The sequence below is a fragment of the Schistocerca gregaria genome, chromosome 6 (genome assembly GCF_023897955.1).
Source record: "Schistocerca gregaria isolate iqSchGreg1 chromosome 6, iqSchGreg1.2, whole genome shotgun sequence".
Taxonomy (NCBI): domain Eukaryota; kingdom Metazoa; phylum Arthropoda; class Insecta; order Orthoptera; family Acrididae; genus Schistocerca; species Schistocerca gregaria.
The window spans coordinates 285,221,326-285,236,237 of NC_064925.1; the positions used below are offsets into that span (position 1 = coordinate 285,221,326).

Here is a 14,912-nt window from a genome sequence, read left to right on the forward strand (position 1 = left end):
ACCGATTTAGACTTTTGTCGGAGCGTTTTACCAAATTCCCAACACCATCGTCATAGAAGGCAGCCTCTTGTGCTTTCCGATTATTCTGTACGGTGGTCGTAGCCTGCGCCCAAGTGATGTCTTCGTACCCAGCGTTTCATGTCAACAGAGATGATACTCACGACGAATCAATAAGGGGTGTGTTGTGGGTGATCGAACACTTGGCAACGAAAAGGCTGCAGGAGCGTCTTCACTGCCCCTGTAGTGTGCGGCTGAGAATTACCATGAAGAAGGAAGCGCGTGGCGGTTGTGTTAGGCGCGCTGCATTCGTTAAGACGAAGCCTCTCAGCGGGCCCTCCTGTTCGGCGGGAGACGTCGTTGTTCTAGGAACCTTTACTCGCTCACAGGGCGCTTACAACTGAAAAGAGCGTCTTGATGCGGTCGATGGTCATACAGCAGACACTACCCAACACATCTGTGCAAAGCTTCATCGGGTTTTCACTGTGGTGTCCATTTCGCGACAGACTGGAACTTACTTTCTGGACAAGCCTCGTTTTAGAGTCAACATTATCAAACACGTCCTCTAAATCTACAGACGCTATAAATGACTTCTAAGATAAGCTGTAGTGCCAGTATCGCTTTCTTGTTCTTGCATTTCTCGGAATCCAAAGTGAACTGACCTGAGATTGACATTTACCAACCTTTTGATTCGACTGTAAATAATTCCTGTTAGTATTCTGCATCAATGTTTTAATTTGACATTTCGTTAATATTCATACCTGAATAAAATCTTCTAGTTTACAAGCCAAATAACTTAAAATAAAATACTCGAGTTTTCGACCTGTCTCCGCCATCGTCGCAGCAATAAAAGACAACTGACTACCGGGGCTGGCACAGTTTTGCGCTTATAACAGCGGGACTGTAGTGTCTGGAACCTTCCAGTGAAGGTCGACACATGCGCGGAAAGGCGAGTTGGGCAGCTCGTAGCAGCTCCAGTATGCCGCAGGACCGGTGACAAGGGCCAGCGCCACGCTTGAAACTTTCGCTCCCGCCTCTCTACAAGAATCAAGTGACGCCGATTGAAAACTCCAAAGATTTAATTCACGCCTACCACCGCGAAAGCCTACAAGGGCACAAATATTCACGTGTCAGCATCTGGCTTTTTTGACACCTTAGAAAGTTTTTTGAATAAAGATCTGCTTTCTTTTCAGTCTTGCTCATCTTAGTTTAAGAGACGAAGAACGTATTTTTGGGTAGTTGGCATGCAATAACAACTTCTTCAGTTAGCGATGTATGCGCAGGGAGCTCTGGCGGGCGGCTTGACCAGCGTAGCCGTGATGTCGTGGCTGATCCTGGGCGGTCAGGCGTACCAGGCGAGCGGCGACATCCGCTTCGCCACCAAGCCCCTCTCCACTGACGGCTGCCGCTACGCTTTCGACCGCGTCCACAACGGCTCTGTCGCCGTCACAGTCGACTACCAGAACAGGTGAGTGGAACAGCAGGTGCCTTACGGTTCAGTGTATGAAATTAATTTAGGGATTAACAACGAGGATGGGTGCCATGTAAAACTTAAATAATACTGTATCCTCAAAAAATACTCTAGCTATTGCGCACGTAATCAGTTAATTCACTTGTTAGACAAAACAATGGTTTACTTGGAATGCCAGGCGGAAAAAATTTAAGCCGAATTAAAGCTGTTAAAATGCCTGAATCATCTTTTTGCACGTAAGGGTGGCACAAGATTTAGAATACTGAGAAACCTCGCTTGTCATTAATCACGATTTCCGAGTCACCAAGAGTACAGTATTTGATACTCTGAAAGGAATAGCGGCAACAGTCGACGATGAAAATCTTTGAAAATGAGCAGACCGACATACACTGATCCTGGTACTGTACCAGTTAACAAGCCAACACTGAACTATCTGTACTGTGATGTCCCTGTTTGTTGTGAGCGAGGAATGATATCAAGTGAAAGAAGACACTAGCGTTCGTGCACAAAAAGTTAGATACGCTATGTGGAATGAATAAAGGAGATTTGTTGAAAGAAATTGCTGCTGTTGGAATTTCAAAGGTATTGGGAAGTTTAACAGCCCAGAATGCTCAGACATAGGCGTTAAGGAAATAAATCACAGTGATTCTGGATGTAATTGTTTTCTGATGACAAAATTATTGCCATTTGTTCATCTGCAGACAACGAGGATAGCGAAGATGGATTGGCTGACAAAGTAGGCGCTCAATCTGAAATATTACAAGACGTACAGAAAGAACAACGTAGCGTAACAAAACAATGCTTTATTTGGAATGCCAGGCGGAAAAAAATTTCAGCCGAACTAAAGCTGTTAAAACGCCGGAATCACCGTGCTGCACGTAAAGGACGTATGAAACTGACCCAAAAGAAACCTGCGTATTATTTAACTGTCTAAAACTTACTGTTTTATTTTCAATATCTCGTAAAAATGTATATGGCGCGTCGAGTAGTACCATGTTCGAGATGTCGTAGGAATACACACTACAGTGTTGCAGATGTGATTTCCGCGATATGAAATACTGACCTGTCCTCTCCTCGGAGCATGGAGGTGGGGTCCCAAGTGCCACTCGATATTCAAGGACCATTGAGTAGCATGTCGTAAACTGCGATTACGTACCCATTTCTATTCCTCCGATTACAGCGCCATCTGTGGCGAAACGAAGAAAATGCTTCGGACATAACGTATGTAGATTTTACAGTAGAATCGTAATCTGCAATAAAAAACGGGGATTTGCACTGAAGATTTTAAAGCTGTCCTCCACCACCCCTCTCCTCGCCAACGACGAATCGATCGGGGGGGGGGGGGGAGGGGGTCGGGTCAACTGTGTTATCGTTGAATGTCCCCCTCCAACAGAAACAAGATGTTATAATTTTTTTGTGATCTCATGTGTCGTTTTCGACACAGTCCAATGTCTTCAGTTAAAATAAACACGCTATATGTATCAGATCCTTGATAGTGATACCCCACGTATGGTCTTACAATAATTAAAAATCGCTTGTGATTCCTGTCTCCCAACTGGGACATCGGCACAACATGTTGTATGATTTAATTGTGCGGTATTGTATTTGTGACATGCTGGTGTCTCTTCCCACTTTTTATTACGATTTTACGCAACATCACTATATGTGACTCGCAGTGTTGTAGAAATAATGTACATCTAATAATGTTACGAGATCCGATGATGACAGCTTAGGTCTTCCGAAACCGACAATAGTAATAAAGAGAATTACAAGCATCTGCATCTACATCTACATCTACATGACTACTCTGCAATTCACATTTAAGTGCTTGGCAGTGGGTTCATCGAACCACAATTATGCTATCTCTCTACCATTCCACTCCCGAACAGCGCGCGGGAAAAACGAACACCTAAACCTTTCTGTTCGAGTTCTGATTTCTCTTATTTTATTTTGATGATCATTCCTACCTATGTACGTTGGGCTCAACAAAATATTTTCGCATTCGGAAGAGAAAGTTGGTGACCGAAATTTCGTTAACAGATCTCGCCGCGACGAAAAACGTCTTTGCTGTAATGACTTCCATCCCAATTCGCGTATCATATCTGCCACACTCTCTCCCCTATTACGTGATAATACAAAACGAGCTGCCCCTTTTTGCACCCTTTCGATGTCCTCTGTCAATCCCACCAGGTAAGGTGGACGAACGAGAGAAGTGTAAGCTGTCTTTTTAGTGGACTTGTTGCATCTTCTAAATGTCCTGCCAATGAAACGCAACCTTTGGCTCGCCTTCTCCAGAATATTATCTATGTGGTCTTTCCAACTGAAGTTGTTCGTAATTTTAACATCCAAGTACTTAGTTGAATTGACAACCTCGAGAATTGTACTATTTATCGAGTAATCGAATTCCAACGGATTTCTTCTGTAACTCATGTGGATCACCTCACACTTTTCGTTATTTAGCGTCAACTGCCACATGCCACACCATACAGAAAATCTTGGAAAACTCGATTCTCAAGTATGGTATAACTATAGATCTATAGATGAAAGTAAAAACGTTCCAAGTCATTTAACAAAAAAGAAAAGGGTCTTTTACGGTAGGTGTTGTCGCACACTTTATGCGCTGCTTAGAATAGCATTTTTTGTGAGAAGACTATAGAAGAGAGAGGCCATAGTTATGGTTCTGTGGCTCAGTGATTTTATGCCAGGGTTCAGATTCAAAAAGGTAGGCTCCGGTCCAAAGTGGATTCTAGGATTCTTTTCGTTCACCTCTGGCAATGATATGTTAGTGTGAAAAATGTTAAGAAGCTTCTCCGTGGTACGGACTTCATCTTAAGGTGAGTAAGTTAGTTCTAAAATGGGAAGAAGGTAGGTGCATACTATAGGCAACATGACGATCCTTACTAAAGTTCTGTGCTGTGCAAACCAACCGCCAAGGTGAGGACAACTTCGCTTTTTAATGTCAAAACTAAGTTCAAATGTTTAGCAGTACTTTTGGGAACCGAAGACGTAAAATACTTGCTTTTACTGGGTGGAAATGACGATTATTTATGAAGTAGAGCAAGTTAAAAGTAACAGTGTTCCTGTTACGCCAGAAGACAGATTCCCAATTTGGAGAGTTTGGAGCGACAGGTATGCTATTATTTTACTATTGTGTTTTGTTGTTGCGGTCATCAGTTCGAAGACCGGTTTGATGCAGGTCTGCTTGCCTCTCTAAACTGTGCAAGCCTTTTCACTTCCGGATAACTACTGCAATCTACGTCCTTCTGAATCTGCTTGCTGTATTCATCTCTTGGTCGTCCTCTACGATTCTTACCCCCCGCCCCATCCACTTCCCTCCAATACTAAACTGGTGACCCCTTGATGTTTCGGAATGTGTCCTACAGCCAAATTGTGCAACAAATTTCTTGTCTCCCCAATTCTGTTCTCTACCTCCTTGTTAGTTACGTAATCTACCCCTCTAATTTTCAGTGTCATTCTGTAGTAACACATTTAAAAAGCTACTATTCTTCTTTTTGTCTAAACTATTTATCGTCAAAGTGTTGCTTCCAAACATGGCTACGCTCCATAAAAATGTCTTCATAACAAACTGCCTAACTCTACATTCGACGTGAACAAATTTCTCTTCTTTAGAAACGATTTTCTTGCCGTTGCCAGCCTTCATTTTATGTCCTTTTTACTTGGGACATCATCATTTATTTTGCTGTCCAAACAGCAAAATTCATCTACTGCCTTTAGTGTCTTGTTTCCTAATCTGATTCGGTTATCATTGTTATCCTTTAGTTAATGTTGATCTTATGTCCTACTGTACATTCCCTTCAACCGCTCCTCCAAGTTCGTTGCTGTCTATGGCAGAATTACAGTGTCATCGGCAAACCTCAAAGTTTCTATTTCCTGTTCCTCAATTTTAATTGTTACTCCAAATTTTTATTTGGATTCCCTTCGTACTTCTATTACAATTACTGTGCTAAAACTAACTACAAAGTGCTTCAGTGGTCAAGACTTTTCAAAAGAGGCAGAATTAGTAGTGGATATCTTTTGTAATGGACCTGGAACTAAAGTGAGTGAACTGCTTGTTGGCTAAAGTACCTGACACAGAATGTAGCTAGAGCTGCAGTTTCGAATCGTAGGTCACGTGAAGCTTACTATTTATGCTTCCAGAGTTGACACAGTACGGTCTCACAGGGCACTCAACAGGCATTTGGTGGTTGCTCAGAGCACTGCTCTAAGATCTCGCAGGCGGCGCCTTCTGGACGTCGGCAGACGCAGCAGACGGCATCTTCGTAATCCCTACCTTTCGTCTTTATCTTGTGTGCTAGAAATGTGATTTTGGACTGCAAAGCATTTGGATATTCTTCGAAGACAAGGGAGTATTGTTTGTGGCAAGGACAACACAATTTCATCTCTTTGAACCAAATTTATTGAGGCTACTGCACAGCTTCACGTCAGTACGGAAAGAATATCTATCGAATGATGTGATGAAAGGATCTGCGCGTTCTTTTTAGCGAATATTCCTGCGTGAATGTTACCTCCCTAACTACCGCATACCACCCACAATTAAAGTCAAAATCAATCAAAATGGTTCTCGGTCAAGATAGCTATTGTTTTCACTTTTGGCACATCGTGTCAGCGTACACATTACCGACTCACAGTTTTTAGTCTTCTCATAAGTTTAAGAAAGTTTGTTACACACATTTTCAAGAATTAATACACTTGTATTATTTCATCCATCGGTGGTCTGTGACATTTAATCAAGTTAATGCCCCGATACTATTTTACACACTCCTGTCCCCGTTTCTCGATGTCCTTGCCCCCGCTTACCGTTCGCAATGCCACACGGCGTCCGGCTATTGGATATGCTTCTCAGCGGATGTGTCTCGCTTCTGCTCCTTCCCTTGAATAGATTTCGTTCTGTACCGTTTGGAATCATCTTTAGACACCCCCATCAGCCAGAGGGAGGGAGAGAGAGAGAGAGAGAGAGAGAGAGAGACTCTCTAATCGACTTTCGGTTTGATACTTTTATGCCCTTTTTATAATTTCTGTGAACTTTAAATTTTGGCTTCCTTGCCGCCTCCCACCACTCAGATGGTTTCCTTGTGACGTTCTCTCACTCTGGCCTCCAAGCAATGCACAACATAGATTGTCCTACGTGCCACCATATTACGCACTCTTTCGTCACACACGTAAAATTCAGAAAAAAATTAATCGCCTCTTAAATGAAGCATGATCGTTACAGATTCATAACGACTAATAATTCCAGAAATATAGACATTCAAAGTCAATATTTCCTCATTAAAGTACCGAAAAAGAAGGAGTTACAAATTAAGGATGAACTAAAGATAAACAAGATCGGCCACGCTCTGCCAGAAGGAAACGACATCAAACGAAAAATGATTAAATAATGTAGCACAGTGGACAACGTTGTTTCTACGGCTCTGACAATGTAAAACAATGGACAAGTGTCATGTGAAAATTATATGTCAGTCCCCTAACAACCTGTTCTGAAATACTGCCCCTTTCCGAAGTAGTGAAGTCATATGAAAACTAGAAATATTTTCCACTCCTTTAGTATCTTCATTGTGTTGTAGAGGTTGCCCACTCTCCGCTGTCTGTCAGGATGCAGGCCGAGGAAGCTGTGAGGTGTTGCCAGACGCAGTAAAACAGGATTAAGAATTACTTCATTTATTTCTCTGAATGCAGCTCGTTTCCGTGTCTTCGGCAGTGGCTGGTGGCTTAGCAAGCCGACGAGGAATCTACTGAACCCAGTGGCTGCCTCAGGCTGACGTATCTCGCTGCCTCAACCGTGCGCCCATAGCAATGACTTCTAGTTAAGTAGGTTGTGGCCTGTGGTGTGGAGCGTGTATCCAGTCGGAAGCTCTGATCGAAGATGGCGGTGACCACAATGCAGGTGTGTTGTTTCTCACACGCCGTTCTGGGAGTACACTGTACGTCCCACAGCCTGCCCATGTTGTCCTATTGGATGGACCGCGATGTCGGATGCCTTGTGTTGAATGCTGATCCTGGCCTTCTATAGGCTATATGACCAAAGTTATGCTGTAGTTCAGAGCAGTTTGTGCTGCCAGCTCTAAAGGTGTCGGTAAGCCCCTATTCTACCCATCAGTAGCGGCTGGTTCTGCAGGATGGGTTCTATCATTTGTTGCTACGAGTCGGTGGTCATCTCGTAAGTTGGCAGGAATATGACTGATACTATAATAATCTCAGACACAATATATTACCATACAACAATCAGAGAATCGAGTGCGGACGACGTGAATGTCTTTATTTTTACTGATTGGCGGACTCTAGCCTAACGAGGTAGACTGTTTATGGCGCTGAGGGAGACTCTGCTTCTTGACATCATTCTTCATGACCAAATCGATTCTGCTCTTTACGAGTTGTTAGCGCTCTTCCGTTCTGCTACATTTGCTTAACCACTCTGTATCAGTGTTTTAACTGGTTAGTCGCACCCTTGATGGGTGTTGTTGCATTTTCCTTAGCACTTGCTGTACCATGTTTCGAGAGCAATGGAGGCAGGGTGGTCTGCACTCATCTAACAGTTTTCTGATGAGCTCACTCGCACTCACATACAGAAGTGTGTTGCACCTTTTTTGACCGACTAACCACGTCGTAATGTTTACGATTAGTAGCTGGCTCGTATTGGTACTTCCATGTGCTTGAACAATCTCGTTCTGTCTGGAGTTAATTTCTTGCTGTTGGAGAAGGGAGCATCATGGTCTCGGGAATATTTTGGTACCATTACCTGGTTGATTTCTTCATTCTGGAAAGCGCAGTGGATCAACACAAGTATGCATCTATACTTGGGGATCATATCCACTCCTACATGCAGTTTGTTTTCCACTGGAGGATGGTATCTACCCCAGGAATATGCAACGTGTTACACTATTCTCAATGTACATACGTGGTTCGATGTTCATCAAGACCGGTTTACTGTACGCAACTGGTCACCAAACTCCCCAGATTAAAGCCCAATCGAGAATATGTGGGACCATCTCGATCGGGCTTTTCCCATCATGGATCCTCAACCGAGATATCTAGCGCTGCTAGCCAAGACTCTGGTGCTGGCATGGTTCCACGTCCCTGTAGGTACCTTCCAGAACCTCACTGATTCTCCTTCTGCACGTCTCTCAGATACGTGATTTTACATGTTTAATTACAGATAATTGTACACTTTATGACTTCAGCAGTCAGAAAGGAGCACTCGTACGCTTCAACTGAATGTCACAGATTTCGCTCACGTTTGTAACGACCAGCAAATGTTCAGAGCCCTGCCTTGCCGCCATTTGCAAAATTCATCATCAGTGATATCCCACTTCTTCAGGCTAGTCTTGCACGTTATCACCCCTGTTCTGAACCTATTGAGGGTGTTTCTCTTTCTGTGCTGGATGTGCCATCCTATTCTTAATCATCCAGGAGACTTTGTACGCCGCAGCTCAGTTTGGCAGGCTTCTGCTGAACTTGGAATTGGTGATGCTGTAAGTATGAAGCTCTATATCGATTTCAGTCGAAGTGGATAGGCGTGAGTTTCACGCAATGAGCGCCTTGGCTCTATTTATTGCCTCTTCTTTTTATTCTCTGCTGCTACTTCTTATATCCGGAGGTGTTGCACCCATGAAGGTCTTGTTGGGGGGGGGGGGGGGGGGGGGGTTGATCTTAGACACCCTGGGAGTATGTGACTTGTCTCATGAAGAATTACATCAACTTCGTTAGCAAGTGCAGAATTCCTCCAGGATGAGTTCAAATAGCTCTGAGCACTATGGGACTTAACTTCTGAGGTCATCAGTCACCTAGAACTTAGAACTACTTAAACCTAACTGACCTAAGGACATCACACACATCCATGCCCGTAGCAGTCGCGCGATTCCAGACTGTAGCGCCTAGAACCGCTCGGTCACCCCGGCCGGCAGAGTGAAGTGGCTTCATTAGTAAACACTATTAATAGGATTACTCTCATGTCTGCAATTTGCTATCGAGAAAATTTCAGTCGTTCTCCTTCATCTCCTTCTCGAATGTGATGAAAAGACTGTAAACGATGATAGAGATAATACATACACTACTGGTCATTAAAATTGCTACACCACGACGATGACGTGCTACAGACGCGAAATTGAACCGACAGGAAGAAGAAGCTGTGATATGCAAATGATTAGCTTTCCAGAGCATTCACACAAGATTGTCGTCGGTGGCGACACCTACAACGTGCTGACACGAGGAAAGCTTCCAACCGATTTCTCATATAAAAACAGCAGTTGAACGGCGTTGCCTGGTGAAATGTTGTGATGCTTCGTGTAAGGAGGAGAAATGCGTACCATCACGTTTCCGACTTTCATAAAGGTCGGATTGTAGCCTATTGCGATTGCGGTTTATCGTAACGCGACATTGCTGTTCCCGTTGGTCGAGATCCAATGACTGTTAGCAGCATATGGAATCAGTGGGTTCAGGAGGGTACTACGGAACGCCGAGCTGGATCCCAGCGGCCTTGTATCACTAGCAGTCGAGATGACAGGCTTCTTATCCGCATGGCTGCAACGGATCGTGCAGCCACGTCTCGATCCCTGAGTCGACAGATGGGGACGTTTGCAAGACAACAACCATCTGCACGAACAGTTCGACGACGTTTGCAGCAGCATGGACTATCAGCTCGGCGACCATGGCTGCGGTTACCCTTGACGCTGCATCACAGACAGGGCCGCCTGCTGCTGGGTGCACGAATGGCAAAACGTCATTTCTTCGCAAGAATCCAGGTTCTGTTTTCAGCATCATGATGGCTGCATCCGTGTTTGGAGTCATCGCGGTGAACGCACATTGGAAGCATGTATTCGTCATCACCATACTTGAGTATCACCCAGCGTGATGGTGTGGGGTGCCGTTGATTACACATGTCGGTCACCTCTTGTTCGCATTGACGGCACTTTGAACAGTGGACGTTACATTTCAGATGTGTTACGACCCGTGGCTCTACCCTACATTCGATGCCTACGAAACCCTACATTTCAGCAGGATAATGCACGACCGCATGTTGGAGGTCCTGTAGGGGCCTTTCTGAATACAGAAAATGTTCGACTGGTGCCCTGGCCAGCACATTCTCCAGATCTCTGACCAATTGAAAACGTCTGGTCAATGGTGGCCGAGCAAATGGTTTGTCACAATACGCCAGTCCCTACTCTTGATGAACCGTGGTATCGTGTTGAAGCTGCATGGTACACGCCATCCAAGCTCTGTTTGACTCAATGCCCAGGCGTATCAAGGCCGTTATCACCGCCAGAGGTTGTTGCTCTGGGTACTGATTTCTCAGGGTCTGTGAACCCTAATTACGTGAAAATGTAATCACATATCAGTTCCATTATATTTGTTCAATGAATGCCCGTTTATCATCTGCATTTTTTCTTGGTGTAGCAATTATAATGGCCAGTAGTATACTTAATGTCCGCCATATCCCTGTATTCGTGTAGAAGTCAATGTCTGTTTGTTGAAGAACTACGTAGTACCAACAGCGTAATGAATTCTATTTCATCTACGCACTGTTCATCTGCACGTACATATGAAATACAGTGTTGGAAAATAATCAGAATACCAAGAAGTTGTGCTACATAAACGAAACTTGGTAGACGTGTTTCTAATTCTGAAAGATGTGAGGCTACTATCGCCTTTATAACGATGCAAATCAAGTTTTCTGTAAATAAAAGCTGTAACGGTCGTGAAAGTTAGTTACTCCTGAGACTGGACGTGGTGAGATGATGTTAGTCAAGAATGCCCTTAAGGCAACAAAGACGCCATTATCAACACCTTATTGAATTCGGACGTGTAATAGGGTTACGGGAAGCTGATTGTTGCTTTTGTGATACAGCAGAAAGACTTGGCCTCATGTAGCCACTGTACATGTTTTCTGGGAGTGGTGCTCATGAGAACGTGTGGTCACAAGAAGTCTGGGCTCTGAACGTCCACGTGGCACTAACGAGAGGGTAGACCATAGCGTTTGGCTAATGACTCTGGCGCATCGTACTGCATCTGCAGCAGAAATCTGAGCAGCAGCCGGCACCATAGTGACACAAGGAACTGATTTACAATACGCTTGCTTCGAGGGCAGCTCCGAGCCAGACGCACTGTAGCAGGCGTTCCACTGACCCCTAACCACCGCCATTTGCAACTTCAACGCCGTCCACTATGAGCTCACTGGGGGCCCGGGTGGCGGTCTGTTGTGTTTTCTGATAAAAGCTGCTTCTACCTCGGTATCAATTATGACCGTTTGTTTGTTAGAAGGTAGCCAGTTGAGGGCCTACAATCTGTTTGCGCGTTATGCACACTGGACCTACACCTGGATTTATGGTCGATGGTATGATTTCGTACGACAGCAGGTACACTCTAATAGTTATCCCAAGCACCCTGAGTGCAGATTAGTACGTCAGTCTTGTGATTCGACCTGTTCTGACGCCATTCGTGAACAGCATTAGAGGGGGTATTTTCCAACAGGATAACGCTCTTGACGTGAAGTTTAAAATTTTTCCGGTGAATTAAATGTTAGAAGAAATTTCGGGATTGCATTCGGTCCTCGTAAACCTCATTCCACGATATTTAAGCTGAACACCTGCCAGTCATCTTCAGCTGAGCCGTCGAAGACCGGCTGCAATAGCTAAATCTCTACGAACAGGATAATGCTCGATTTCATGCTTTCCCGGCGAAATGCTGACATTCTGGAGTAGTCGGGTGTTCTGTCCCAGGAAGCACCTGAGGAAGACAGTGAGGCACACTGTCGAAATATTGTGCAACTTTGACACGAACATCCGGCAGAACACCCGACTACTCCAGAATGTCAGCATAATGCTCGTCCACATACTGCTATTCTAGAATGAGTCGAGATACTGGCAGAAGTAAAGCTGTGAGGACGGGGCGTGACTCGTTTTTGGGCAGCTCAGATGGTAGAGCACTTGCCCGCCAAAGGCAAAGGTCTCGAGTTCGAGTCTCGGTCCGGCACACAGATTTAGTCTGCCAGGAAGTTTCATACTGCTGTTCTAACCTAGGTAGTGTCGATATTTTGGCATTGACCAACCTAGTGCAACAGGCACGGAACTCTGTCCCACGAACTGACATCCGGTACCTGTATAACATCACGGATGCACGTTTCCATTCTTGCATTCAACATTCTGGCCGTTACACCGGTTATTAATGTACCAATATTTCACATTTGAAGTGGATTATGTTGCGCTTACATTAGCCTGTGTTCTTGGAATGTTAATCGCTTAAATGTGTTGCCAAGACGAATGTCTTCCCGAAATTCCATTGCTCTGCTTTGATCATTTCGCGTTGTTATGATTTTTTCCCCATCAGTGTATTTCATAAACACACTGTTCATTTGCATGTTCAGCGAAATATGACTGCTGCTCGCTGCACCATTCTCTTTCAGTTTAGTGAAAACACTAGTAAACATTCTTGAAGCTAGTACTCCATGCTTTGGGAATAGTCTACCATATTCTCTTCAACGAGCAACCGCGTTCCCTTTACAAAACCCGTACACACATGCCACATTCATATAGTAAGAATCTGTATATATGTGCGGCGTGCTTGAACGATGCAGCACAATTGTCAAACAAATCACGCTCACAGTTGTAAACTCCCACTTTTTCAACTCAAGCACAACTTAGAAGCAAAAATGACAATCGACAAATAAACTTATATCACCTGGAGCACCAGTACCTGAAATGAAGACTTGCCTCCAATCAGCTACGTTTATGACCAATGAAAACTGGACACGTTATTTGATACTTTTTATCCATATATGTCTGTACTACTAACTCATAAAATATTTACTACACTTCTGCGCAAAACTTAAGGACGAAAGTAAGTGTTGCATGAAGTGCCACTGCGAAGAAACATAGCTCGCTGAAACTTTTCCATAGATAGAACGAACGGCTACAGTGTAGTAAAGAAGGTAACTGAAAGAAATTCGCAATGCAGCAAAAAGAAATGACATTTTTGTCCCAATACTGTAATTATAAGTGACTGCGATTTATGATGTTCCCTTGGACATTACAAAACGCGAGACATGTTTCTTACTGCGGTGTGTGATCATCATGGGCGGCAATGCGTATTCTGTAACATGCTCGCCACTAGGTTGTTATGGAGTTCTTGTGCTAGGGGGTATCTTTTGTCACCAGCGAGGTTAATAACTGAGGGATGGTTGTTGGTAGATGCAAACGTGCTATGGGATTTAAATTGGGGTAATCGGAGACCAACCCATTCCCCGAATATGCTCTCGTTTCAACAACTCCTACACCTGCACTGTTGAATGCGGTAGCACATCATCCATAAATCATCAGGTTCGAATGCACCCCTGAAGAGACAAACATGCGGAAGAAGTACAGTGTCACATTAACGTGTTTAAAGATTTGGAGGTCAGCACGAGCATGGAATATTATGCTTCTTCACAGCGTAACACCTGAACGAAGGAAACGATCATATTCGATGATGTTCCTGGGAGTATTACGTGTTCTTACCTTTCGCCATATGAGGATGATTCCATTACTGTAAAACACGATCGTTTGACGGCTCAGGTGTTATGGGGTCGCAAATGATAATGTTCCATGCGCATACTGATCTCCAAATCTTTGAACCTGATACACTCACCGGTCAACGTCATTGTGACACTGTACTCCTTCTCCATGTGTGCCTTCTCTGTGGTGCATTCGCACCTGATCATTATGTGCGACCACATTGAACGATGAAGGTGGAGGAGCACTTGGAAGGGGTGGATATTCGACAAATGGACCGGTGTGCCCGTTCCCACTATTGAAGGGGAGGTTTACTCGATTTTTTTAAAATTGCATTTTTGGATCCATGAAAGTGTTACGAATCCACCTCTGAAACGGTTTTACCGAATACGGAACGGAAATGTGTGTTATTCGCGGTTGAACAAAAAAAAATGTACCTACCTGAAATCGGCCTTTCTCACGCACCAGTTTTTTCCTTTCGGAGGACGAGTTAATGTACCGGTGCTTGGAAGGAAACACACGAAATCAAATGAAAGTTTGAATGCGTGTGTTTGGAAGTTAGCCCCCAAACATTTGCATTCTGGTGCGATGACTGTAGAGATCGCGACTTTTCTGGCAGTGAGTAGCTTCAGGGACGGGTATTCAGCAATTCTGAAGACCATGACAACTATGGACGTCACCCTGGGACTCTATTCGACGCAGTTCGCCAGGCGTTCGGACGATCACCGGATTCAAGCGGCCGAAAACCGCTTGTCACCGGCAGTACGAGTGGCTCTGGTGCAGTGCAGGATGGCCCAGATGGAGCACAACGCCCTCTATGAGGCAGAGGAAGGACTAGTTTATGGACGCGGAATAGCAGACTGAACGTTGCAAAAAAATGTTCAAATGTGTGTGAAATGTTATGGGACGTAACTGCTAAGGTCATCAGTCCCTAAGCTTACACA

General features: G+C 44.4%; 1 protein-coding gene across 2 annotated transcripts in view; it reads left to right on the top strand.

The window, feature by feature from the left end:
* The window catches only part of LOC126278407 (sodium-coupled monocarboxylate transporter 1-like), a 172,488-nt gene that overhangs the window by 148,120 nt on the left and 9,456 nt on the right, over window positions 1–14,912 (top strand). For both annotated transcript variants that reach the window (XM_049978511.1, XM_049978510.1), the window contains exon 13: window positions 1,281–1,465. In XM_049978511.1, the coding sequence (XP_049834468.1) occupies window positions 1,281–1,465 (185 nt within the window). The remainder of the gene's footprint in view (window positions 1–1,280; window positions 1,466–14,912) is intronic.